At 32.8% G+C, this 27339-nt stretch overlaps 2 protein-coding genes across 5 annotated transcripts in view; one reads left to right on the top strand and one right to left on the bottom strand.

Moving 5' to 3' along the window:
- The window catches only part of LOC113514358 (neuropeptide F receptor), a 91857-nt gene extending 72463 nt beyond the window's left edge, over positions 1 to 19394 (bottom strand). Inside the window, exon 1 of one of the 2 annotated variants that reach the window (XM_026898426.3) lies at positions 18944 to 19394. In XM_026898426.3, coding sequence (XP_026754227.1) covers positions 18944 to 18964 — 21 coding nt within the window. In that variant the 5' untranslated portion in view covers positions 18965 to 19394. Of the gene's footprint in view, positions 1 to 8239; positions 8336 to 18943 lie in introns of those variants that run through there. The other variant, XM_026898430.3, reaches the window with a different exon arrangement.
- Positions 1 to 27339, top strand: part of LOC113514504 (uncharacterized) — a 408650-nt gene that overhangs the window by 136048 nt on the left and 245263 nt on the right. The window contains exon 6 of one of the 3 annotated variants that reach the window (XM_052896850.1): positions 14257 to 15307. The exons of 1 other annotated variant lie outside the window; for it this stretch is intronic. In XM_052896850.1, coding sequence (XP_052752810.1) covers positions 14257 to 14539 — 283 coding nt within the window. In that variant the 3' untranslated portion in view covers positions 14540 to 15307. Of the gene's footprint in view, positions 1 to 14256; positions 15308 to 27339 lie in introns of those variants that run through there. One more of the 3 variants, XM_052896848.1, reaches the window with a different exon arrangement.

Genomic DNA, 27339 nt, shown 5'->3' with positions numbered 1-27339 from the left:
ATATTTATTAGGTCTATCTAGACGAAAAAATATTACTAAGTGGGAAATGCCTCTCTGGTAGGTAATTAAAAGGAAGTTTCTTAGAAATTCATCTGCGAGACTTCACCACATAGTACACGTATAAAACAAAGTCGCTGTCACTGTCTGTCCGTCCCTACGTATGCTTAAATCTTTAAAACTATGCAACGGATTTTGAATCAGTTTTTTTATTAGATAGAGTGATTCAAGAGAAAGGTTTATATGTATAATACATGCATAATATAGTAGAGAAACACTGCATAAATTTAGAGGTTTCTAATGTAATGTGATGTAATGTGCACACGTGCAAAGCCGGGGCGGGTTGCTAGTAGTTATTAAATTAATCGATGATGTTCGCCTAGAATAAATATCGATTGGCCTATAATCGTTAGTATTCGTATGTAGGTAATAGTCTTAATACTAGTTAATTTTAAAGTTTCGCGTTCTTTACACATATTTTAATTACACAATCGGGACTTAGTACGATGAAAAAAAACCTATGCAAGTAAATAGTGCATACATACCTGCTTTATTAGTACCGATGTTTTATTTTGTACTTAAAATATTAGTATTATTCATTAAAACAACAGTTTAATCGATTATAATATATCGAATCGAGTATCGATTATAGTAGCGAGTAAAACATACAATTTTGAGCATTTTATTTCGAATAGATGAAAAAGTATGCCAAGAATAATAAAAATAAGAAAAGGATATGTAAAAAGAATTTTTATATGCGGTTAAAATGTCCCTTTTACGCGGACTATTGTCATCAGGCGAGTCTTTAGCTTAATTACAAGTATTATTTTTGTTTACCTTTCTTTTATTATACACGTGTACAGTAACAGTAAGTTTCTTTTTTTTTTTTTTGTTATCTTAACAAATTCAATTTTAACATAATATGTAAAAATGAGGTTACTGCTATTTTTTATCTTGGTCACAGGTAACGTATATATAATAATATAAAGAAAAACAAAAAAAATGTGTCCATTGTGCCTCTAATGTGTTTGTCAGTCCTCGTAGATATGCTTTCTGTAGTAATGGATACGAATGAACTCGGCGTAATGTCGGCAAGCCGATTTGATATTCTTTCCTTTGTTTGGTCCCATAATGACACTAAGCAGTATAGTCATTTTCGTATATAAATAACATATACGAGTTCCCGAAACGAAATACACGCATAAATGACGAGATGTTTCGTAAATACCCATATATTGTTAATATTTGAATTTAGAACACTGAAGTTGTTATTTGTTGCGAAGCAAAATTTACTTATAGACACGTGTCTCTATGTGCATGAGTGCGTGCGTGCGTGGGAGCGTGCGTGTGTTAGTGTACGTATATATAAAAGTATAAAAGCAACTTTATAAAATATATATGTGTGTGTGTGTGTGTTCACGATTAATAATGCTTTTATTGCGGTGTAAAGTGTATTTAATTATTTTTAATTAGATGTTATATCGTTTTGTTTGTACCCATTTTAATTTTAACGAACCTTTGTCATAATTTATAGGTACAAGTATATGGTTTTGTCAGGTAGGCTTTTAAAAGCAATTTCTCTTTTTAAATTGGTAATTAATTTTCAACTAAAAACCTATTTTTTAGTAAAAAGCAGAAACTAAAAGTGCTCAAAAGACGTTTTCTTAACGGAAATTTTTAAAGGCTATTTTTATCGTGTCTCTCTGTTATTAAACCGTTGAATTTTACTTTAAATTCGAATCGTTCAAAAACAATTTTTACTTGCTCCGTATTCCGGAGGGCATGTAAAGCTACCGGTAAGCCACATCGGAATCCTTCGTGTACAATGAAAGCGGCCTGGAATCTCTTAATCCAGAGTAACTACCCTCATACGTTTAGTAGTAGCATAGATAATATAAGATATTACTGTAAAATGTATTAGATTCTAACTCGTTAGGTAGGTAATAATAATAATTAAAGGGGAAGGGATGGCCCATTCTATGCCGGGACCACACGACAAAGTTTAAGTTTTTGTAATGACAATAATTTTCAAAATTCACGAAACAACGTAATCCGCAAGAGTATTCTTAACTGTAAGTACATAAACATTTATGTACGGAGTACAAACCCTGTATATGCAATAGGGCTGGACCCATACAATATCGTGTAAGTACCTACTAACCGGGCTTGCTATTACTTTTTATAGACAGGGTTGCCACAATAACATAAAACATTATAAAATATTAATTATACTTTTTTTTGTTATATAAAGGCAAGCGTAAGAGTATGTAAATTTTTATAAGTTGGAAACATACATTACAGAATTACATTTTATTAGTTATAATTTGTATGACATATTATTATATATTTTTTTTATATCACTGAGGTGGCAAACAAGCATACGGACTGTATGCTTGTTCTGATGGTAAGTGGTTACCGTAACCTATGAACGCCTGCAATACCAGAGGGTTGACGACCCTGAAGAACCCTCTTTACGCCCCTTTTGAAGAAGAATTTAGTCCATTGATTGATTTCGAGCGAAGCGTAGTACACTATTAATCGTAAAACTAAGATTAGGAATGGGTAATGTCCGATATTTATATATTGAGTTCTTCAGGATATTGGTGACCATCCATTATGATATCGCCCATAACAATCAAATATCTACTTATATATTCATTACTAATGGCTTCTTCTTTTCGATGTTATATATTGAATAACTAATAGTTAACATATCTGTAATGGGAGGAAAGGGATTGTTAGTAATGGAGACTGAGAATCTCATTGCTAATAATATACCCAACCAGGTAGACCTCCTCGCGGTTCCCCCTGGAAACTATCAAGGTTAATTCCTGATGAATTCATCATGATAGGCTAACTGGCCTGTTTTCATTCTCATCGATCACCCTTCACTGATGCTTCGCCAGCGTATCCCGTTAGCACGGGCGGGGTTACCATTCCATTTTCACCCACCAAAAAAAAAATCTGTAATTGGGGTAATATATGTATAGATATTGTAAGTATAATATCTAAATATTGCTATATATTACCAACCCTTAACTAAGACGCCATAATAATTGTACTAGTAAGAATGTACATCAACTATGTGTCGAGGTTTTTAAGAGACTACAGCATGGTGTTCTTCAAAAAACTACAGGCGTTTATAAGCTACCAAACTGGTAGACCAACATTGGCATGTACAGTAGAGTTATTTTTGGCGAAAGGCCCCATTTTGCATCTTTTTGCACGGTATCCGCTTACCATCGAGTGGATTGTATGCTTGTTTGCCACCTCAGTGATATAAAACAAAATTGTCTACAAGCACTTTTAAATCGTTATTTTTAATGCATACAGAGTTCGGAAAGTTGTTATCTGTTGAGAAGAATCCACAAGAAACTCAACAGTTATTTTTTTAAATCTTTGTCAACATTTTTCTTGAAGGTCCATATGCCGTATTCAATAGGAAACGCCACTACAGGTAGTTTCCACATTTTACGTCACTTGGCAGGAAATGTCACATAAATCGTAAAGTAGTGGACCGCCATTCATCAAGGTGTTGATTTTTAATGCATACAGAGTTCGGAAAGTTGTTATCTGTTGAGAAGAATCCACAAGAAACTCAACAGTTATTTTTTTAAATCTTTGTCAACATTTTTCTTGAAGGTCCATATGCCGTATTCAATAGGAAACGCCACTACAGGTAGTTTCCACATTTTACGTCACTTGGCAGGAAATGTCACATAAATCGTAAAGTAGTGGACCGCCATTCATCAAGGTGTTGATGGCGAAAATTTACTTCCCTGTTAGATTACGCCATATGGTGTTAAGTTCGTCTCTTATACTAGCCCCCTTATTCATAAAAACTAAAACCTGCTACAAATCTATTATAACTATTACATTGTTTTGTCATCTTCTTTCAAACTGGAAATTTAACTCAAAATAAATCTTTATTAAAACTATAAATATGAAAGTGAGTTTGTTCATTTGTGACCTTTTAGAGCTTTAATGGCTTAACCAATTTGTATGAAATTTGTTATACTCGTACTATATAGAATGGAGGACACTGGCTATCAGTTTATTAAAATCACGCAGATAAAGTTGCGGGTAAAAATTCGTAAATAAATACTCAAAATTTTGTTCCATCCAAATAATTGCTTTAATCAAAATATTAATATAATGAATGCAGAAGTTTGTAATAACGGATGAATGAATGTTTGTTACTCTTTCACTCAATAACTATTAAACGAATTTGTATAAAATTTGGTACACAGGTGGATTATTTCCTAACATAGCATATAAAATATTTATGTACTTATTTAGGTGGGCATACAAACAGCTAGTAGCTCTTAAATACAAAATTATGCTTTTTGAAATTAAGAAATACACTTAATAAAAGCCATAGGATCATAGAGTCGTTTATGTACACCATATAAGGGGAGTTAAGTGTCCAGCTAATGCATCCGATTCAATTATCTCTGCCTGTACCATAAATGCCCAGTAGTGACGATAAATATAAATATAAATATAATATCAAATTGTTATGCATATACTCAAATGCAAGATCTATATTAATATAACCTAAGAGGAATACAATGAACACAGTATTTTGGTCTCTATTAATGTAGCAATAAGGACGAATTTTGCACCGAATTGTGAGAAAGTATACATATCTATTGCTTCCTCTGATTTCCTTCTATGTAAAGTTACTATTGATATACTCATAGTTTGAATAGTTTAGGCTTTACTAAGGTCCGGCTTGAATTATCAAAACGTATGGGATTTCAGAGGGCCCTTTATATAATGGTAAACGTTTAAATTACCGAATATTACCTTTCAGCCTTTGTGATGCTGAAAGGCCCTTTGTTATTTAGCCGACTTAAGAAAAGAAATGAATTATCAATTTGTCGATATTTTATATGGATGTCCGATTTAGAAAAATGTTTTTTTAAACATTACAGTCTATAATTACTGATTATAAGTTAAAGATAATAGGGATTTAAATTTTACAAGGTATAAATTTTTTAGCCAGACTTCTAATAATAAAAATAACAAGTCTTTGCATAATTAATCTAGATTTATAATTGTCAATATAATTTTTGTTTCGTTAAAATTGACAATGTATTTTTGAAACAATAAAAAAAATTTGTGGTATTTCAACTGGTCAACATAAAGACATCAAAGTTAAATGTATCCATTTTAGTTACTTTGCTCTCTTATGTTTCCTATACTTTTACTTTCTCTTTAAATTATTAACTTTTAGCTTCTGATACAAGCTGTAAAAAACATAGTTAATTGATGAGACGGTGGTAGTAAAGTTCAGTATTACAATAAAATGTTTCCGATTACCTGATATAACATTACAATCGACAACACAAATCTACTTTTATACTCTAGTCTTAATATATTAACTTTTAGACTTTTGCGCTGCATGTTTTATATTTTATAAGAGACAGGAATTAACGATCTTTTAGGTATGAATGAATGAATGAATGAATATTTATTTGCAAGAAATATGGTAAATATACAGATAGATAAAATAATATTAAGTCCACATATTTCGCCACAATTAGGCATGCAAAATTTTAAATACTTAAATATTAAATTAATAATTCTTATAACAAAACAATTTGTCAATTACAATTTCATGTCAATTAATGTACTTCGTCTCATTTAATATTAATATGTATTAGTAGGTCTGTGATTAGTGTCAAAAATATTATTATAATATAAATTAATTACTCATTTCACTTTTAATTTCAAAAATTCATTAATTGAATAGAAACAATGGTCACTAAGCTATTTTTGTAATTGGGACTTAAATTAATTGTAAACTATTATTAATTTATCTCGATCTTTGGACACATCAACCGTGGTAACGAGTAGACTGATGCTGCGCTGTCACTGCCTACTCATTTCACTTCTACCTATTTAGTTTTTTAATATGTGAAAATGGAACGGTAACCCCACCCGCGCTATCGGTATACACCGACGGGGCACTAGTGGAAAATGATAGGTGAGAATGAATACAGAACAGTTGGCCCATCATGATTAATTTGACAATAATTAACTATGATGGTTTTTGTGGCTATAAGCCTATAGGCTATTAAACTTCAATACTCACAATCTCTTTCCCTATTTACCTACTCATTGTCTTACATGACAATAATCGTGTCGTTATACTAAGTGGTCCTGCACACAGCACTGATCGTGTCTTTATTTGATCCTCTGAGCATTAAAAAAAAAACATAAATTACATTTGAAATTGGAACAGTCTGGCCACAAAAGATATAACACCAGTATGAAATATTTTAGATACCTCATATTTTTAAATGTTAATAAATTTCATTTTAAAATAAACTGAATAGAACGAAGAAAAAAGAAGAAATATTTTCATTGTAGTAATGTTTATGACAAGAGTGAGCTTACGTTAACTACAAGTGACTATAAATGTCGTGTATATGATTATTATTTTATTTTATTTTATAAATTAGTGTATTTCATGCCATCTACAATCTAATTTATTCTCAATCTCAGTAACTGTACTAAAAAAATTAAGTCGCGACAATAGTCAATAAATATAAATATATCAAAATTAAATGCTATTTATTGGTAAGCATATAACTTAGGAACAAATAGACCGATTTGAATAATTAAAACAAGAACGTATTTAATTAATACATATGCAATTAATAACTTATTGTTATTTAATAAGTAACTACTAAAATATATGTTTGCGTAAAGAAAGTAAGAAGTATTTATATTCAAATAAATTTAGATTTAAGCATTTTTGAATAGCCATTGTCTTCATTATTTATTTATTTATAATTTATTGTACACACTGATAATACATAAAAATATAACAGAGATAAGTAAATTTACAAAAGCGAGTTTCACTCTAAAAGACTCTTTCAGCAAACCCAAAGTGGAAAGAAGCGTCAGTATCAGCGATTAGAGTAATAAATACAATAGTTAATTCGAGGTTATATAATATTAATTTATATACGAAAGGAAAACATGTTTATTTTATCCTTTTTTATTTTGTTTGTATGTTTATCAAGTTTTTAAATTACTTCACAAAGTCAAATTACAGAAAAGAAGTTGCTAGGCTATAAACCCGTTGTATAAAATATATTAAAGTTTCTCGTTTGAAGCAAATTTATAGATTTACTCACAGTACGGTAAATACGATTCAAAATATTGAATTGACAAACGGTTATATAGTAATAACAAAGTGAATAAATCCATTTTCAGTTGAATTGTTAACAGATCCAATGATCACTCAGAAATAACTTTTCCGCGTTTTTACTTTGTTTACACATTTCCAATAGCTTTCACAAATTTGCAAAACGGTCACAGGCAAAATTTATTGGAATTCGGACACGGCGTCTTTCGGGTCAGTTTGTACCAATCAAAAAAGTGAATACATTTTTTTCGTTCGTTTTATGAATACTTTAACATTCATTGAACATCTTCAAAGGTAATTCAGTTGGGTTCTGAACATAATCCACGTATAGAAGTTTACTTTATGCTACTTACTTAAAGTTATTCGGTTACAAACTTACTTGAATATATATAAATTGATTTTATTATTAAATTGATGTAACATTGGCTTTCAATGGGTTGTACTACTAATATTATCTTCCTACCCTTGTCCCAATTATTATTTGGGGTCGTGTAATAAGTTTTTTATCCATATTACAAAAAGATTTGGCTTATAGTTTTACGACCGACCGCCTGCCTGACGTCAACCCTCTTTGGGAATATATGGGTTATACCACTAATATCCACAAATAATCTTCTATCAAAAACAATATTTTGCTGACCTTGAAAAAACCTTAATACACCCTTTTGAGGAACCCCATACTGTAGTCTCTAAGAAAAACTTGGGCAGGGAGTTTATTCTATTATATGATATTTTTGTGCAATATAGATTTTTGTATTTTATGCACAGGTATAGCTACCAATCAAATTTGACCCATAAAAATAAATTTCGATTTAAATTCAATCGTTATCAAGGTTCAAGTTCAAGGTTCGTCGAAACAAGGTTAGCTTTTTTTTTTTTTAATCTTGAAAAATAGCAATCTCATTAGAAATAATAAATACTTTGCGTATAGAATTAATAAGTAAAAAATAAGTAATTTAAGTATAGAAGGAGATTTGTTTCAATAAATAGGGTTCTCCAACATCATGCCAAGAAGTTGAGTGGTAGTATAATATTAAACGTATTGCCTTATTTTCCATGTAAATAAATTTATATACTTACGTCGTATATTTCTATCCGTATCCGTGGGTTATACAATACGACTAACCCCGAGATAGGGTGTTTGGTGAATACGCGATTACTTTCGATTGAATGACCCTAAACATAGGGTTATCAGTCAGTGAAGATTTCCATAAAAAAATAAACAAAATATTGTAATCATACTTAAAGTGATACGAATGTTTATATAAAAAAAAAAGTTATTTTCACAGTCTAAAGAGCATCTTACCAGTTGCCCAAATGGACACATATAGATATAGCAATGAGTCCCGATTTGTTCTATAATCGTTCGGGGCATGCCAAACATGTTGGATTACTGGTTGTTTCTTATACTGTGATATTACAGTGTATAAATATGCGTATAAATTTACTTACACCATATTTATGTCATTTTTAGCAATTTTTATTACTTTTTCTGTTTTCCTAGATACTTAAGTAGGCCTGCCCAATGGAGCGGAATGGACTTATGTTAAAACGTAGTTATTTGGATATTCGTTGCCATTTTATAGCCCATAAAAAATAAATCAAAGCCAAATACGACTTTATTTTCATGAGATAAAACGGAATTTCAAATAATCTCGCAACTCCCAAAAAGGAGGACGTTTTCAATTCTACTATATTTTTTATATTTATGTTACGCGACGTCTCCCACAATTATTATTCTGAATTGATTATAATAATTCTTTTTTTTTTAAATCGATAATATTAACTGTCGTATTTGTTCCGTTTCATTTGTCATGATCGAAGTAAATGTAATTTTGTGGAATAAATTTTATGAAAATGTTACGCTTAAGAAAGTATGATATATAGTATCCTCTTAGATTATATAGATAGAGCATCGAGACTCAAAAACGGGTCAACTTTTTGTCAGCTAATTGTCAAATTAGCTTACTCGATTTTTGTCCGTGTTATATAATATTTACGCGCATAAGGTATTTTGACGTATATCTATTTATATTTAATTAGTTAAAAAATAAAATGAGTTTTTATTTATGCAATAAAAAAATGCAAAAATTATAAAACAAAATAAATAGAAGTTATAAAGGAATAAAGGAATCGCCCATAACTATTTATCACGCAAAATTGTATGAAAAAGTTGACCCGGTTTTCTCGAAGCATTTGTATGGAGACACTCTATATAATCTAAAAGTACTCTATACTCACGGTGCAGTTGTATAACAAGAAAAGTGTAAATAATTATTTAAAGTTATATTTCTAACTGTTTTTATAATATAGGAAGTAAACGAGTATGCGTCTCTCCTGATGGTAAGTGATTACTATCAGCATATGAGGACCCACAACGCCGGAGGAATTGCAGGTATTCTGCCGACCTTTTAAAAAGAAATATGCTCTTTCCTTGAAAGCTACGATCGTATCGGTTCGGAAATACTGATACTGGATGTTGATTCAAAAGCGTGGTTGTGCGTGGAAGAAAGTGCTTTGAAAAATGCACGGTCGAAGACTGCTATTCATCCAGATCGTAGAGATAAGGTTAAGATAGAGATTTCATTTTAATAAAACTAGTTTTTATCCGCGACTTCGTCCACATGATATGGGTGTATGTTTATTGAACAGGATGAAAAGTAGCCCGTGTCCAACTTCATCCCAAACAGTACGTAAAAGTATATCAAACGATTGACCGAACCATTAAGACGTTAAGAAACAACGAACAAACTAACAACCCCACTCTGTTTTTCATATTTTATGTTATTTTTAATATTATTATATAAATAAAAATAAATTCTCGAATATATGTATATAAGCGCATTTAAGAACAGTAGCAGCGATTTGGTTAATTCTTTTTCGTTGTATTTGTAATTTGTCAGGACAATGTTATATTGAAAGAAATTTTTTTTTTTATACAAATTAGAATGGCAAATAAACTGACAGCCCACTCGTTGGAGTGGTAACCGTCGCCTATAAATAAAAACAGTACCATGGACATAACAGAGTATACTGCTTCGCCCATGCGTTGTCATTCCTGAGGACTCAGGTGTTATTCCTCTGTACCCGTAAATACACAACTATAACCCACTCTTCCAACCAAAACGCAGCTATGGAAACAAAACTGCTTCACTGTAGAAACACGAATGGAACAGAGGTACCCAAGCAAATAGCTTTTGTACAAAGCCTGCCTCTGGTATGTTATGTTTATGTTTACAAAAAGTGATTTTTTTTAGACCCATGCAAATCCGAGAAGTGAATCCAGTTTGTAATATTAGTAATGAAGGATTAATAAGTGTAGTCAAATAAATCAAATAGAAGTCAATAAAAAAGCAAAGAATTGATAATTACTGTAATACCTATGTTGTATTGCCGTTAGTTTATTATTAGGGTTCTGTAGCTTTCAGTATCTATATATCTGTCAGTATCTCTGTCCATTTATCCATATACCACGGCGTCGCTTACATTTATCTTATAAATCGTTATCACTCGCCTCTTCGTGACAATTTGAAGAAAGACAAATGATGGTATTTCCAAATAATAAATATATAACGGAATGACTATTTGACTTCTATTATATGATATGTGTGATATACAATTGAAAATATCATACACGCTTTTTGATTAAACGTTTCTGGCGATATATAAATGGAGCCTTTGATATGTCAAAAAAAGTCGTTTACACAAAAAGCAACGAAGAATACTTTGCAAAAAAATATAAGTCAAACAAAGAGACTCTTTTGCATCAATAACACGAGTATGTCAAAGGGCTAAAATGATCACAGAGATAACTGGAAATATAATTCTAAAATCATTATTATTTGCAATTTGTGCGTCATTTTTAGGGTTATGTACCAAAAATCCAGTACCAAAAACCCGCGGGTTGGCATCCGCAGTTAGACTTTAGTGATGTTTCAAGAAAGACGCAGCTTGCTTGCTGAAGAAAGAAAGACCATTAAGCGATGTTTGAGATAATTGTATTTCTCCAAGCATATTAAAATCCAACATGGCAGGGAGTGAGCCTACTGCCATCATTCGAATTCAGAACAATATGATTCTTACTTTAATTCTTTATTAAAATGTTTTGTAACAATAAAAATATGACAATAATTAAGATTGTGAACCACAAACAAAGGGGGGAAAGGGATTGTTAGTAATGGAGACTGAGAATTCCATTGCTAGCAATATACCCAACCAGGTCGGCCTCCTCGCGGTTCCCCCTGGAAATTATCATGGTTAATTCCAGATGAATTCATCATGATGGGCTAACTGGCCTGTTTTCATTCTCATCTATCACCCTTCACTGGTGCACCGCCAGCGTATTCTGTTAGCGCAGGCGGAGTTACCATACCATTTTCATCCATCAAAAAAAAAAAAAACCACAAACAAAAGAATCGATTTCAATTCTGGCTAAATTAGTTATTCTGATTGCAAAACTAAACTACTCAATCAACTTTGATAAAGTTTTAGTGATTTAAGAGTTATGGTAACAAACATAAAGTGATTTAAGAGTTATGGTAACAAACATAAAAAAGCAATACAACCGAATTGAGAATATGTCTTTCTTTTTAGAAACGGTTTAAAATCGTCTTTACTTATATCGACTTGTTTGTAAATAATTTTAAATCTTTTTATTATAAGACTCGATTCAAACTTATCTGCCGAGAGGAATCCACAAACTTTATTTTATCTATAGACGTAAAGTGTTGACAGCTCCGTTGGACAACGCATGATAGCGGTCCGAAGATTCTAAGATTGAATTTTAGCCAATGAATTTAAAAATTTTCAAAACTGTTTGGACAACATAAAATGTTTGCCATTTGCTTTGTTCTTTAGAGGACATGTAAACTCATGAGTATTTCGTGTACAACGAAAGCGATTTACAAACTGTTAACACCAGAGGGCGCCGCTCTCACACGAGTAGTCATAATAACAGATACCATTTAGATAGATAATTCATTTGCATTACTTACAGCATACAAACAACAATATACATAAATGTACAGTGAAAAAAGATAAAAAAAGTACATATACAAAAAATAAAAAAAATAATTAAAAAATAAAAAAAAAATATAAAAATAAAATCATTTATGGATTATTTAAAAAGAAAACTATCAATTGGATGACAAGAATTCTTATCTTAACAACCTATCACGTCCGACTATCGAACATTAGTCTGTCACATATAAGGATCCTAGTTTACTATTACCATGGTAACCAAATGAAATTATCTTGACCGATGAAAGATAGGCTCTACCGGAAAGCTATGTCTATTAATTAACTACTGAATCTAATAAAAATAAAATAAAGTTATTACGTTAAATTCATCATCATCATCATCATATCAGCCTTTAACTGTCTACTGCTGAACATAAGTTTCCCCCTTGAAAGGGTTTTACCAGTAATTACCACATTTGGCAAGCGGATTGGCAACCGCAGTTAGGCTTAAGAAATGTTTTAAGAGGGATGCTGCTGCCGATCCCTCGCCCTCTTAATCGCCTTTTACGACACCCAGGGGAAAGGAAGGGCCTATTGATGAGGCGTATAAATAGCCGTCAACCACGAAATTTTAATTTACTAAACCTAGTATTTAAGCGCGGTAGATGTATCGAAATACCTACAATTTAAATGTTTCCCCAAGGGTCATTCCAACAACCACAGGCAAATATGGGCACAATGCAAACACCACTGACCTGTAGGCATGACCAGGGCACTTCCTCGTAGTACAGGAGCTGCTGCGAGCTGCCACCAAGAGTAGGCGGGAGTGATGCTGTGACCGGTCACCGAATCTCGATTTAATTGTCCAATATCAGTAACACCAAGTTTACAAACACACACGATGAGGACTCAAGTCTTTTGAGGAACAATCTGGTATTTCACATCCAAAAAAGCAACTAAACCATGAATTAACACGCCGGAGCAAAAATTTACAAAGTGGCTAAAATAGCCATATTTTGAAGAAGAGGCGGGAGCCAATACGGGCGCCGATCATAGCGCCCTCATCAGCTCAAGCGGCGGAATTGTCCCATAGTTTAACCATAAGACCAGAAAGTATTAACATTATGCACATAGATGGCGTTAATGATTATTTAAATTGAAACCTTCGGAATGTCAAATTAATGTATATTTTCTATTTGTAAAAAGAAATGTATGATGAGTAATATTTGAGATTATCAATTATAAATATTTTTTTATATTTATTTATTTGTGTTTATTTATACATAATGTACGTTTACTAATAATTAAATTATTTACGTGCGCGTCCATATATTTTATGCCAGCACTACACAGCGTTACGTTAAATTAATGACAGAAAATTATTTATCCCCCCAAATCCAATTAGTGGATATTTTTCATTTTGACATATCAGAAAATACATTCTTAAAATGAGAAAATTTTGTTCCTCCCTAGTCTAGAAATAAATGGAACAAAATTTTCTCAAACTTTTGGAACAAAATGGAAAAAAATGTAATATTTGGGTGAAAAATGTGTATACTTTTCGATCTTATAATTTATGATAGTACTTGTATATAAGATCAAAAAAGGCAAAACATACCTCTTTATCCCCGACGCTGTATAATGATTTCCTCTCAGTGCAATATAGCGCCAGCTGGTGCTGTGCCGCCGTTCACTATAGTTATATCATGTTCGCATTTTTTTATACGACAAAGGCAAAGGAAAAAGGATAAAATGCTATATTATTATTATTATTATTTTATTCAACTTAGAATAGCAAACATAACGGCCTGCCTGATGGAAAGTGGTAACAGTCGCCTATAGACATAAGCAGTACCAAGGACATAATAGGGTTCTGTTTTGCCCATGATACCCTCCATGCGTGGGAGGAAAGGGATTGTTAGTAATGAAGTTTGACATCCCAATTGTTAGCAATATTAGTCCTATTAGGTCAACGTCTACGTGGTTTTTTTTTTTTTTTTTTTACAACACAGGGGGCAAACGAGCATGCGGCTCACCTGATGGTAAGTGACTACCGCCGCCCATAATCACCCACAACACCTACGGCATTGCAGGTGTGCTGCCGGCCTTTTAAAAAGGAATATGCTCTTTTCTTGAAGGTTATGTTGTCGTATCGGTTCGGAAATACTGCTGCTGGAAGTTGATTCCAAAGAGTGGTTGTGCGTGGGAGAAAGTGCCTTGAAAAACGCACGGTGGAGGACCGCCACTCGTCCAGATGGTTGGGATGAAATTTTAGTTTATGGCGGGTTGTACGATGGTGAAAATCAGCAGCAGGTATCAATCCGAACAATTCTTCAGAGCACTCCCCATGATAAATTCGGTAGAAGATGCACAGAGATGCAACATCTCTACGCAGTTTCAGTGGGTCGAGCCGGACAGTAAGACGCCGATCGTCAACAATTCGAGCTGCCCGACTTTGAATGCGGTCTAATGGAAGGAGTTGGTACTGTGGCGCTCCTGCCCACAGGTGAGAACAGTATTCCATGTGTGGCCTCACTTGAGCTTTATACAGTTTAAGGCGGTTTTCTGGCGTGAAATACCGTCTCACCCTATTGAGCACCCCCAACTTTTTGGAAGCTATCTTAGCTTTTTCCTCCAGATGACCGCAAAACTGGACGTCGCTAGATATATCGACGCCAAGAATCCCCAGACTCGACTTATTATCAAGGGAAGTGCCCTGAAAGTGAGGAGATACGACAAACGGTGTCTTTTTTGCGGTGAACGCGCAGACTTGTGTCTTCTTAGGGTTAAAGTGAACAAGATTGCGTTCACCCCAGATCGAAACTTTATCGAGTGAAGTTTCGATTTCAGACACAAGTCTGTTCCGGAGCTCATCGGTATGTGCCCGCGAGATCTTTGCATGACCGGTGTATAATGCATCTCCTGTACTGTCGTCCGCATAACAATGAATATCACTGATCTGTAACATATCATTGATATGCAGAAGAAACAGTGTCGGAGATAGTACACAGCCTTGCGGGACACCAGCATTCACAGGTTTTAAGTCAGAGCATGCTCCGTCGACTACGACCTTAATGCTACGTTCCTTAAGAAAGCTGGCGACCCAACTGCACAATCTCGCGGGCAACCCAAACGAAGGTAGTTTCGAGATTAGTGCCCTATGCCACACCCGATCAAAGGCTTTCGCAATATCCAGACTAACAGCTAAGGCCTCTCCCCCATTCTCGATTGCCACCGCCCATCGGTGTGTTAAATAAATTAAAAGATCACCAGCCGAGCGTCCTCGTCGAAAGCCGTACTGGCGGTCTGAGATCAGCTGGCGATCCTCTAGGTACCGGAGCAGTTGATCGTTAATAACTGATTCCATGACTTTCGAGAATAAGGAAGTAATAGCTATGGGCCTATAGTTAGCTGGATCTGAGCGGTCTCCTTTTTAGGGATCGGATGCACCAAAGCAGTCTTCCAAAACTTTGGGACTATACCTGATGAGTAACAGAGCCGAAAAAGACGCGTAAGAACCGGAGCCAACTCTGGTGCGCACGTCCTAAGCACAATTGGAGGAATGCCATCGGGCCCACTCGACTTATGGATTTCAAGGGAGAAAAGTGCTCTACGCACTGATCTTTGCGTGAATTTAACATTCGGCATAGAGCTCTTACAACGCGGAATGGTCGGCGGTAGTTTCTCTCCGTCATCCAACGTCGAGTTTGATGCAAAGAGAGATCCAAGGAGATCGGCCTTCTCTTTGGCGTTCAGAGCCAACGAGTTATCCTCCCTGCGCAATGGTGGAAAAGATGACTGACAGAAATTCCCTTGTGCAGCTTTGTGGTTCCCTCTGAAAAATCATCATGAACAATTCTTATTGAATTCGTCACGATGGGCTAACTGACCAGCTTCATCCTCACCTATCATCCTTCACTGGCGCCCCGCCGGCACAACCATGCAAACACGACTGCTTCACGGTAGAAACATGAATGGGACAGAGGTGCCAAAGCAAACAACTTTTGTACAAAGTCTCCCTCTGGTAATACAATACAATAATTTTTTTTTTCTTTTATTAATATAATACAACTAAATACGCTGTATTTAAACAATGATATACAAAACATTGTATCAATGTACAATCGTCTACATAATTATGGTTTTTCCAAGAGACTACAGCATGGATTTCTTCAAAAAGGAATAAAAAGTTTTTCTAGGGTTGGCAACGTGTGCGTAATGAAGGCATTCATAGGCTACAGTAAACAGTATTTGTATACGCTTATCAGTCGCAATTAGTTTTTTTATTAACCAAATAGTTAATTATAACCATCATCAGAAATTAGAACAGGGCACGAATTATCATGCGAACGGGAGATAAGAGGTACGCATGAGAAATTGAGTGAAACTACGAGAAACTGCATTAGTGCAATATTATCTTGTAATTATTTGTATTTATTGTAAGTTTACTATTGTAATCATAAACGACAAATATTCGTGTAAGCTTGTATTAAGTTGTAAATAGTTTTTTATGCATCTGAGAGAAACACAGAGAGAGAGAGAGAGATAATCAAGATACGAAAATAGATAGATCATATAAGACGAGAATATGTCATAAGTAGTTATGAAAATGGGAGATAAGGGGTTCGAGTGAGAAACTGCTATGAACTGCAGTAAACGCCTATTATTCGTATAAGCTTATACTCGTATTCAGTCGCAATTAGTAACAATATCACTAACTTCGTGCTTATCACCATGCTTCAGGCACCCTTGTGCATTTACGAGGAACTATTTGTGTTTCTCTCGTCATTGGTACTTCCTCGTTCTGATGTACCCATAATAAAAGGGACGGTGTTCTGATAAGAATGGTAACGTCGCAATTTCCTCTCAAGTTTTGTGATATTAGGAACGATTGGGTGTATCACTAATTTACATTTTCATTATAAATAAATTAGTGACATTTTGTTATATATCTAGTAGCCTTCACACCAGGATTTGTTGTTTAAGAAATAAAAAAATAAAAAATAGAAAATTTTGCTTCGCATAAAATATCACCTTCTATTGTGACAAATTAATATTAAAATCTAACTATTTTATCAATCGACTTCAAAAATAAGAAGAAGTTCTTAATTCGGTTGTATTTTTTTTTTTGTTATTTTAGAGCTCTATATTTGTCTCGTAGAAATGTCATCAAAGTCGATCTAGTGGTTTCGTTTTTAAATCAAAATATCAATTATTTTATATTTATAGAACTTATTACTTTAAACCGAATTAAAGTAATAATTTCTATAGTTCTAAAGATACATTAGATTTAAAAAAAAAAATTAAACACATAATCTACTTATGGATACAACAACCTTATTTTGCTTCATGCATAATATATAATGGCACCAATATAGATGCAAAATCTATGATTGCAAAAGAAATTATGGAAATCGGTACAGATCTGTCGATGGTATTGCGTAAGATGCACTCAAAACAGAAATACAAGTAAAACAAGAACGTCTCCTATTGCAGGTTATATTGCATATTACAGGTATATAAAAGTTTCATAAAAAAAAAGACTTCAAGTGTAGCAAAACCCAATTTTAATTAAAAATTAAACTACTAAACTGATTTTGATAACATTTTTATGGAATTAATTTGGAAATATATCCTTTCAGATAAAGAAATAATTTTCCAAATCGGTTTACAACTGTTGAACAAAGTTGAACGAGATAACAAACATAAAAAATACAAGTGAATTATAATAATAATAAGTTTATTTCAAAATAAATGTCACAAACATTTTTAAATATAGAGGAAACCCTGCTCCCTAAATAGGTAAATCCTGTACTTTAGGATAAGCAGTGCTCTTCCATATACGGTATAATATATAATAACACTATATATATATATATATATATATATATATATATATGAAAAAGAAACAGTAAAACTTAACTTAAGTAAATAATATATAAATAATAATTTAATTTGTCCAAATAATATTTTTTAAGTGAATGTTGACTATCTAATTTGTGAGTGTATGGAATGGATGAGTTATTGTAAAATGGCAGTCATAATTTAAGATACTACTAATAATAAACCTTCTTTCTTTTGGAGGTAAGTTGAAAACAATTTCTAGAAATATACTACTTTGTATTATATTCTCAGAAGTTAACCCGGAACGCTGTTACACAAAGCATCTTTAAGCCTATCAACCTCGGAGGTCATCATCTTATTTTTTTTTAATCATTGGTCAAAAAATATCATCTTAAACGTTTATGTAGCCATACAATTGCAAAAATAATGATTCTAATAGGTTTCGTATAATAAAAAATAAAAGATTTTTTAAATTGGGAAGGCCATAAAATGAATTGTATTATGGAACATAATGCTGACAATTAATGCGCTAATTGCGAAATTATTCCATTACTTCCATATGAAGCGTTTTTTTTTCTTTTTAATTCATAGAACAAACATTTATACAGATAAAATTTAAATATGTTTTTTTATTACACAGCACTTTATTAAGTTTTTGTGATTTACTTATTATTTCTAATAATTATTTAGAAATAATTAGTAAATCACAAATTATAATGAATAAATTATAATATTTACAATACAATTTAGTATATATTTTATATAATTAAGAAGTTAGTTCTGTTCTTATAATTAATTTTACATTTCTACATAAGTTGTGCCCACTTCAATGTTTTAGAATACAAAATAAAAAAATAATAATAAACAAGGGCAAGAGTCGAGGAGTAGCCCTGGAGGTATCATAGATATTTGATATTATTAATGTAAAAAAATATTAAATTTCAATTTTAAATTCTATAAATATAAAAATTAAAAACTTACCATATCATCATAAAAAGGCATGAGGATGGTTACTATCCGCTTTATGTGAATGTAGCATAACGTCCAATTTACGTTGACCCCAGAACACGAAGGTTGGTCTTTAGACCACGAGTCATTATGATCAACAGTCTCCAACCCACCTATTTTGACTGACAATCACTTTTTTATTCATCGAAAAACCACCGACCACTGCACCAGTGTCATAACAAAAAGTAATGTCAACAAAATTTCAAAATTCGAATTCAGTTACAAAAAGAAATAAAAATGAAAAATTTCAAGCAGCCAGTTCTTTAAACACAGTTATTCTTATAGCGATAATCGAAAGTTATTTATGATCGAATTTTAAATTTAGAAAGAAAAGTTTTTCGTATCGTTGTTTCGGCAAGAGTTTTTCAACGGCAGGCGTGTACTCCCAGCGACTTCTGAAACACGACTGAATGTTCGCACCATAATTGCGGCTCTTGCCTGAAATTTATCTGTTGCGGTACGTATTGCCGAATCGTACATTTACACATTTGTCTGGAAGGGTTTACAGATAAAATGTGTTCAAAATTTTTATATCTAAATCCCCAATGATCCATTTCTGTACGTACGTTGTAGAATGTAGCAATGAAATTAGAATAAAATCCCTACTTTATTGTAAACAAGTTATACACGCGGCATCGTCCGCGTTTAGGTGGAAAATAAATTTATTTGTAAAAAATGTATTTCTCACTAACATTAGCTAACAAATTCATTGGAAATTTATAATTTGTTCGACTGATACAGAAAAATATTTTATATCTGTTTTTTTTACGGTGAATTGCTGGATTATAAAATTTCGTTGAAACTCGTTTAGCCATTTTCTCGTGATGCTGTAAAATAGGATGACAGATACAAATTCTAAAAATAACTGATCTGGGTGTTACTAAACTGGTATCTCGTTATTTGTAGCTCCCCTAAGCCTTAATTTTTTTTATGAATGACACTTGTTATAAATTATTAATAGGTAGTTACTGAGTTTCAAGTGTCATCTATCACTAGAGGGAGACTCTGTACAAAAATCATATTCTGAGGAACCTTTATGGCAGTAAAATGACTGAGTCTGGAGACATAATATTTTAGTCTTTAGGAATGTCAATGCTTGAGGGGGTATAATGGGCGTCGCAGTGTATACTGTGACTCCTCATGATCCGTTTCATGTTCGTAGGTGATGGTAACCATTTTTTATTATGTGTGTTATTAGCTTATTACCGATTCCATGTGGTATAAAAAAAATATGTGGAATCCATCAAAATAGTCAGACAAGCACAGTTACTTGTATATGAGTATAGTATTAGTAGTTGCTGAGATATAACGCTCTGAAAGATAGACAGACGGACGGACAGATAGTACACACAAAGTAATACCGTAAGGATTCCTTTGTACCTTTTTGGTACGGATCCCTAATACTTAAAATAATATAAATAATTGATTGAACTTATGTTTGCGATGAATAAAAATATGAGTATATACTAAAACGAACATGTTTTTTTTAATAAGTGATAATAAATGCAGTGGGGGATGATAGGTGGCGATGAAAGCAGGTATACATACATACATACATACATACATATATATATATATATATATATATATATATATATATATATATATATATATATATATATATATATATATATATATATATATATATATATATATCTCCTCTATACTGTTAGTATACCCCTTTCCCCTGAACAAAGAATATTAAGAGGATAAAACGTCATAAAATAAGAGAGAAGAACTCCAAAAAAAAAAAATTAAGCCATATTCTTGGGTGCTTATTTGTTTGGAGTCTGAACTAGGCTTGGAATAATTTACTAGTAAGTAGCATATATTCAATACAATTGCTACTTTTCTTCAAATATTCCGCTACAAGTAGCAGTAAATGATTCGTGAATCATAAGTTGCGCTTAATTAGTAGTGAAATAAAGTCACAGCTCACAGCCAACTTGTTCGTAAAGAGCAAACGAACAGATATTTTAGCACACAGATAATAAAAATCATAATGAATATTCCATATTAGTAGCAGAGTGATGTTAGATCGTTGCAAATGAAATTCACGGCCTATGATTTTTCACAGATCACACCACTGTGATTGTAAAAAATAATTTCACTATGTATGATAATGAACGAAAAGTAGCAATCATTTCCGTGCCTAGTTTGAACACGGAATAAAAGCCAGACTGTGATTTTTCTCACGTTAATAACAGCTATTTATTTACTGCTCAACATTACATTGGTCTTACACGGCCGTTAGAAAAGAAAGACCTTAAATGATCTTCATTTGTCAAGTCCTTGCGCTCTTTGTGGTCATTGTATACAGTTTGTATCTCTCCTTATTATACCTATAATTAAAAGCTTAACGCAGACGAGAAACAAACCTCGCTGCGTGTTTCGAGTGGCTTTAAATTAAGAATTTAATGTTCAATCGTATCCTATTTTGAAAATATTCTTTGTTTTTACAATGCTGCGTTTACTTGCGTGATTACAATGTTTTAGAGACGGTTGCTTTGACTTTCTATATTATGTGTTGTTTTTAGCTTGTTTTTATTTTGTACAAAAGTCGATTGCTTGAATACCTCTGTCCCATTCGTGTTTCAACCGTGAACAAGCTGTGTTTGCATGGCTGTGTTTCGGTTTGAAGGGTGGGATATGGCGTGAATTTACTGGGTACAGAGGAATAACACCCGAGTCCTCAGGAATGGCAACGTATGGGGGGTATCATGGGCGAAACAGTATACTCTGTTATGTCCATGGTACTGCTCATGTCTATAGGCGACGGTTACCACTTTCCATCAGGTGGACCGTCAGTTTGTTTTCCATTCTATGTTGTATAAAAAAAATTTAAACTAGCTATCTGACCTAGCTTTACATGGATGTATTATATTAATGAAGAAAGTGAGACCAAATCCTCCATACATATATGACAATGTAATGAAATTAATACATGTATTCCATAATTTATTTTTTTATTGACATAGATTATATTTTAAAATAATAATAATTCATCTTCGTGAAGATGAGCATCAGCCTGATCTGTCTAAGAAAATTTTATTGGTGTTATTTGAAACTATGTAATAACATGTTTTAATATTAAATTAAAATTGAAAGCTGTAACATTTGTATTCATTCAGAAGATAAGAAAAATAATACTATAAAGATTCAGCAATATATAATATCATTTGTTTTAATTTTGGAAAATTGCTGTATTTTTTTTAATAATATTAATTTATCATAATTTGTTTATAGTACATGCGTAAACTCCCGTCAATTCGGAGAAAAATAAGAATAAAAAAAAACCTGTCCAAGCCTTTATTAAGAATGATTGACGGTGGAAAAAACCAATATGGACAGATAGGTAGGATTTTATTCAAACAACATCGCCATGGTGGATTTAACCTTATTTAAGACTATCAAGTAACCGTAAAAATATTTTTTTACAAAAAGAAATATATATTTTTTTCTAGAAAATGTTTTTTTTTATTTCCTATTCATTTCTTAGAATCTCATGTTATATTTTATATGAAACTACTAAGTTGTACTAGTAAAATAAGACCAAATCTTCTCTTTTTTAACTCAAATTTTTCACTTTTGCATACAATTTTATGGGCATTTTTTTTTAATATAAACTTTACTACGTGTTTCGTACATAAATATATAAATATGAGGTGACATAACCATTATTACATTTCTCATACGAAATATGTAGCTAATAGTTATAATTATTGATATTATATTTACGTATTTTCTTGTAGGTCATAATTGTAATTAAATTTAGCTCACATATTTTTTCTGTTAGTCAACTGTCAAAGGTAGGTAACTTACAATAGAAATATTGTATATTATTCAATATAATTTTTACTCATAGTAGTATTGTAATGATTTTATTATATATATATATATCTTATATATAAAATTCTCGAGTCACGGTGTGTTTTGTGTGCATATTGGGTAAATCTGAGAATCGGCCAACATCTATTTTTATACCCCTCAATGATAAGGGTGACCTACTCCTAAAACATTTTTTTTATTTTTTTAACAATTTTTTTATTTTAATTTTAATATGATTTGACATTGAAAAATACATACAACTTAAAATTTTCATCGTTTTACGATCAATGCCCTGTATTTTAATTGTGATTTATATATTTCGCAATAAGTAGTAAAACAACGTTTACGGGGTCAGCTAGTATATATATATATATATTTTAAAAACTAATGCAGCGTATCACCGTATCACTCGTATTAAGAAGCACCTTGAGGAAATTCAAGCACAAAATAAAGCCATGTTGGAACACATGCGACTGAGTAGTTACATTGAACAAAGGGCAAACGAGCATGCGGTCTGATGGTAGGTGATTACCGCTGCTCATGGGCACCCGTGGCACCGAAGGATTTGCAAGTACGCTGTCAGACTTTTAAAAAGGGATATGATCTTTTCTTGAAGGTGACGATATCGTATCGTATACCTGTTATCAAAAATCTACCCAATCGCTTCTGATATAGATATAGATTTAACACACTAAGCTCAAATGTAAGTAAAAAAATAACGATACTAATAAATAAAAAAGAATAATAACATTATTTATAATCTGTATCATTCTTTGAAGGGAACAATAAAGAGTTTTCATTCATTCATTAAATTGAATAAAAAAAAGTAAAAAAATAAAATAGTAAAAAGTCACAGATAATGTTCAAAATCTATAAATATAAGAAACTAAAGGAATTAAAAAATTGTAATGAAAAATTAAATAAGAATTACAAATAAGTGAGTTATTGGAGAAATAATTAATAATTACAGACCTCACTGTTTAACGATGAAATTTTAATCAGCAAAGAACAAAATCTCAGAGCGTGCTGTAGTGTTAGACAATTTAATTGAATTGGGTAATTACAACATAACGCGGTTTACCTCGCTGACTGAAAGATGTCGCTACGATCCACCAGAATCAAATTAATGTAACCAAGCGGATAATTTGTATATATCTCCTGTCATTTTAGAATCAAAATTCAAATTAAAATTCAAATATTTTTTTGTTATTAGCACTTTTAAAAATTATTTAAAAGTGCTTGTAGCACTTTTAAATAATTTTTTTTTCAAAATCTATTGCAGGTTTCGGAAAGTTATTATCTGTTGAGAAGAGCCCGTAAAAAATTCAACAGTTACTCTTTTAAATCTCTGTTAACATTCTGTGTATTTATTTAAATGTCTGAAAATGTAAAACTATGTCTGAAATTACATGGTCATTATCAATCAAATTAACCACTCCGTGCTAATAATATTTCAGTAAATCTTTACTAATATTATTAATGTGAAAGTATGTTTGTTTATTTATTACATTATAAGGCCTTAAAATTTAGTATACATGAACTATATGAGATGGAGAAGAATATAAGCAACTTTTTAACATATTCCGACTACGCGGGTAATATCACAAGTAAAAGCTTGTTGTTTGGGCTAGTTTAATAATGATAATCCGACTTTCTGCCACTTTCTACCATCATACGGCTCGCCATCGACAGGGAGTTCATCCTCATGTCCTACAGCCTCAATGGTCACGTACTGCGCGGTTTCAGAGATGTTTCCTCCCACGAACACTCACACAGCATGGGGTTCTTCAAAAGGGGGATAAAGAGGTTTCTTCAGGGTCGATAACGCACGCGTAATACCTCTGGCATTGCAGGTGTTCATAGGCTACGGTAGCCACTTACCATCAGGTGGGCCGTATGCTTGTTTGCCACCTCAGTGATATATATAAAAAAATACATGTTGCATCGTATGGCTTGAATGTCTTTTTATGAAATAGAGTACTGTCGCATCGCACCTATGTTCAGATTGATAAAAAAAAAAGAAATATGGCGTTGGCGCGAAAAGTGATGATGGGTTGTTAGCAGCATATGCTTTGTTTCGTGTATTTATTTTATAATAAAGGACATCTGAGTGAAATTCATAGTTTGCTACGACGTGGTTTTGTGTGCAACTTGTTAGATTTCATAATAAGACTAAGTTTCTATTAATGGAAAATAAATGTATCGTGGACACGTGAAGTACCCGAAATCACGCCATCCTATTCAAATACAACATTTGTGCGTGCTCCGGAGCCTGTAAGGATCCTTAGCTGAGCCGTGGAGAAAGATAGTAGCCCCAGGAGGCAGATGAACCAGCACATCAAAGAGGTACGATTAATTTAAGTTGTTGCGAACGGCATACGGTTAAACGCCCTCTCTGTCGACCCTTGGGCTTTTAGTTTTTCGCACATACACTTATAATTCCAATAAATCTGACAATATAATGTACATACCTGTAAAAAAGACAATTATTTATTCAGACGAGCTTGACAAGAACTTGGGCTATATATTATTGGGTAACCTATCACAAAAAGCAATAAATAATTGTTTTCTGGGCTCAAGAATATAGAGTATTACGAGAAAAATTATCAATAACAAGTGAGACAAGTATAATACTCTATTTATTACGTTAAGGAATTATCTTTGTGTACGTAAATCTTACATTGTGCTACCAATAAATGGTTTATACAATATAATTGGGCTGGATATAGGTAAAGTAATATTATGTACATTTTCCTACGCACAAGAACTAAATATAGAAAAGAATAAGTACATTCATAATATAAATCATCATGTCATCATTATACCAGCCGTTAACTGTCCACTGCTGAATATAGATCTTCCCCATAAGAGACGTTTTGCCAGTACTTGCTACGCTTGGCAGGCCGGTTGGCAGTCGCAGTTAGGAATTGATGTTTTTTTTTTATCCCATTTAGAATGGCAAACAATCTGACGGCCTACCTGATGGAAAGTGGTAAACGTCGTCTATAGATATGAGCAGTACCATGGACATAACGGAGTATATCTATAATATCTCCCATGCGTTGCCATTCCTGAGGACTATGGTGCCTCTGTAGCCTGTAAATTCACTGCCATATCCCACCGTTCAAACCGAAACACAGCCATGCAAATACAACTGCTTCACGGCGGAAATACGAATAGTGATATTTTAAGAGACTGCTGCTCGACCATTAAGTTCTTTTAGTCGCCTCTTATGACTCTTACGGGAAAAGAGTGGTAGCCCATTCTATGCCGGGACCACACAGAGTATACCTAAATATTAATAAATAAATATCTATCTAATTATTAATTTCGTAAATAACCGATTTAGGTGCAGCTAGATATCGTCAGTAATACTGTTTGACGTTTATGATTGAAATTAGATGACGCATCACGTGCAACGTGTGGTTTATACAGCGAAAGGTCAATAATTAGATCTGCAATATTTATAAAGTAGCGATTTGATCGTGCGTTGATACAACGATATATAGGAATTACATTATTTGGTAGAAATTTTCTCAAGGGATAAGTATGCCCGTGTACCTTTTCGTTTTCTTTATAAGTTGATATCAATATAACATGTGAATATACAAACAAAAGTGTGTTTGTTTGTTTGTATAAAGCTTATATAAACAAACAAACAGCCTTATTTTAAGCCTATTATTTAATAAAAAAGAATAAATATATGCCTTTCCCGTGGGTGTCGTAATAGGCGACTAAGGGAATTTAATGGCCGAGAGACGTTTAACAGTCTCTCTTAAAACATCATCAGCAATCTAACTACTGTTACCAGCCCGCTTGTTATGCGTGGCAATTACTGGCAAAATTCCCCTTAAAGGGTGTTCAGCATTAGACAGTTAATGGCCGATATGATGGTAAGATGACTCCATAAATGATTATTTACGTGACAAATGTAGTTTTCGTTTACAAAATATTGCAAACATTTTGGTAAATGATTTATTTTAAAAAGAATATATATATGAGATGTTGAGTTTCTTGCCAGTTTGTGATAGTTAAATATGTTTACGGAACTGGACGACAGATTTAAAAAAATAAACAAAAATCTCCGTCACCAGAAGGAGACTTTGTACAAAAGTTGATTGCTTGGGTACCTCTATTCCATTCGTGTTTCTACCGTGAAGGAGTTGTGTTTGCATGGCTGTGTTTCGGTATGAAGGGTGAGATATGGCGTGAATTTATAGGGTACAGAGGAATAACACCGGAGTCCTCAGGAATGGCAAAGCATGGGGGGTATCATGGGCGAAACAGTATACTCTGTTATGTCCATGGTACTGCTCATGTCTATAGGCGACGGTTACAACTTTCCATTAGGTGGGCCGTCAGCTTGTTTGCCATTCTAAGTAGTATAAAAAAAAATATTAGCTATATCCCACAGTGTGTATGTGTGTATGTCCTAAGTTAGGATATAGCCTACCCGTGTACCAAATTTAATTCAAATCCATTTAGTTTTTGCATAAAATAATAGCAAATATCTATCCCTCCATACATCATCACAAACTTTC

The sequence above is a fragment of the Galleria mellonella genome, unplaced genomic scaffold (genome assembly GCF_026898425.1).
Source record: "Galleria mellonella isolate WM207_F2 unplaced genomic scaffold, CSIRO_AGI_GalMel_v1 utg35, whole genome shotgun sequence".
Taxonomy (NCBI): Eukaryota; Metazoa; Arthropoda; class Insecta; order Lepidoptera; family Pyralidae; genus Galleria; species Galleria mellonella.
Note: the sequence above shows the minus strand (reverse complement) of the source record. Positions and strands in the feature narration are given on the sequence as shown.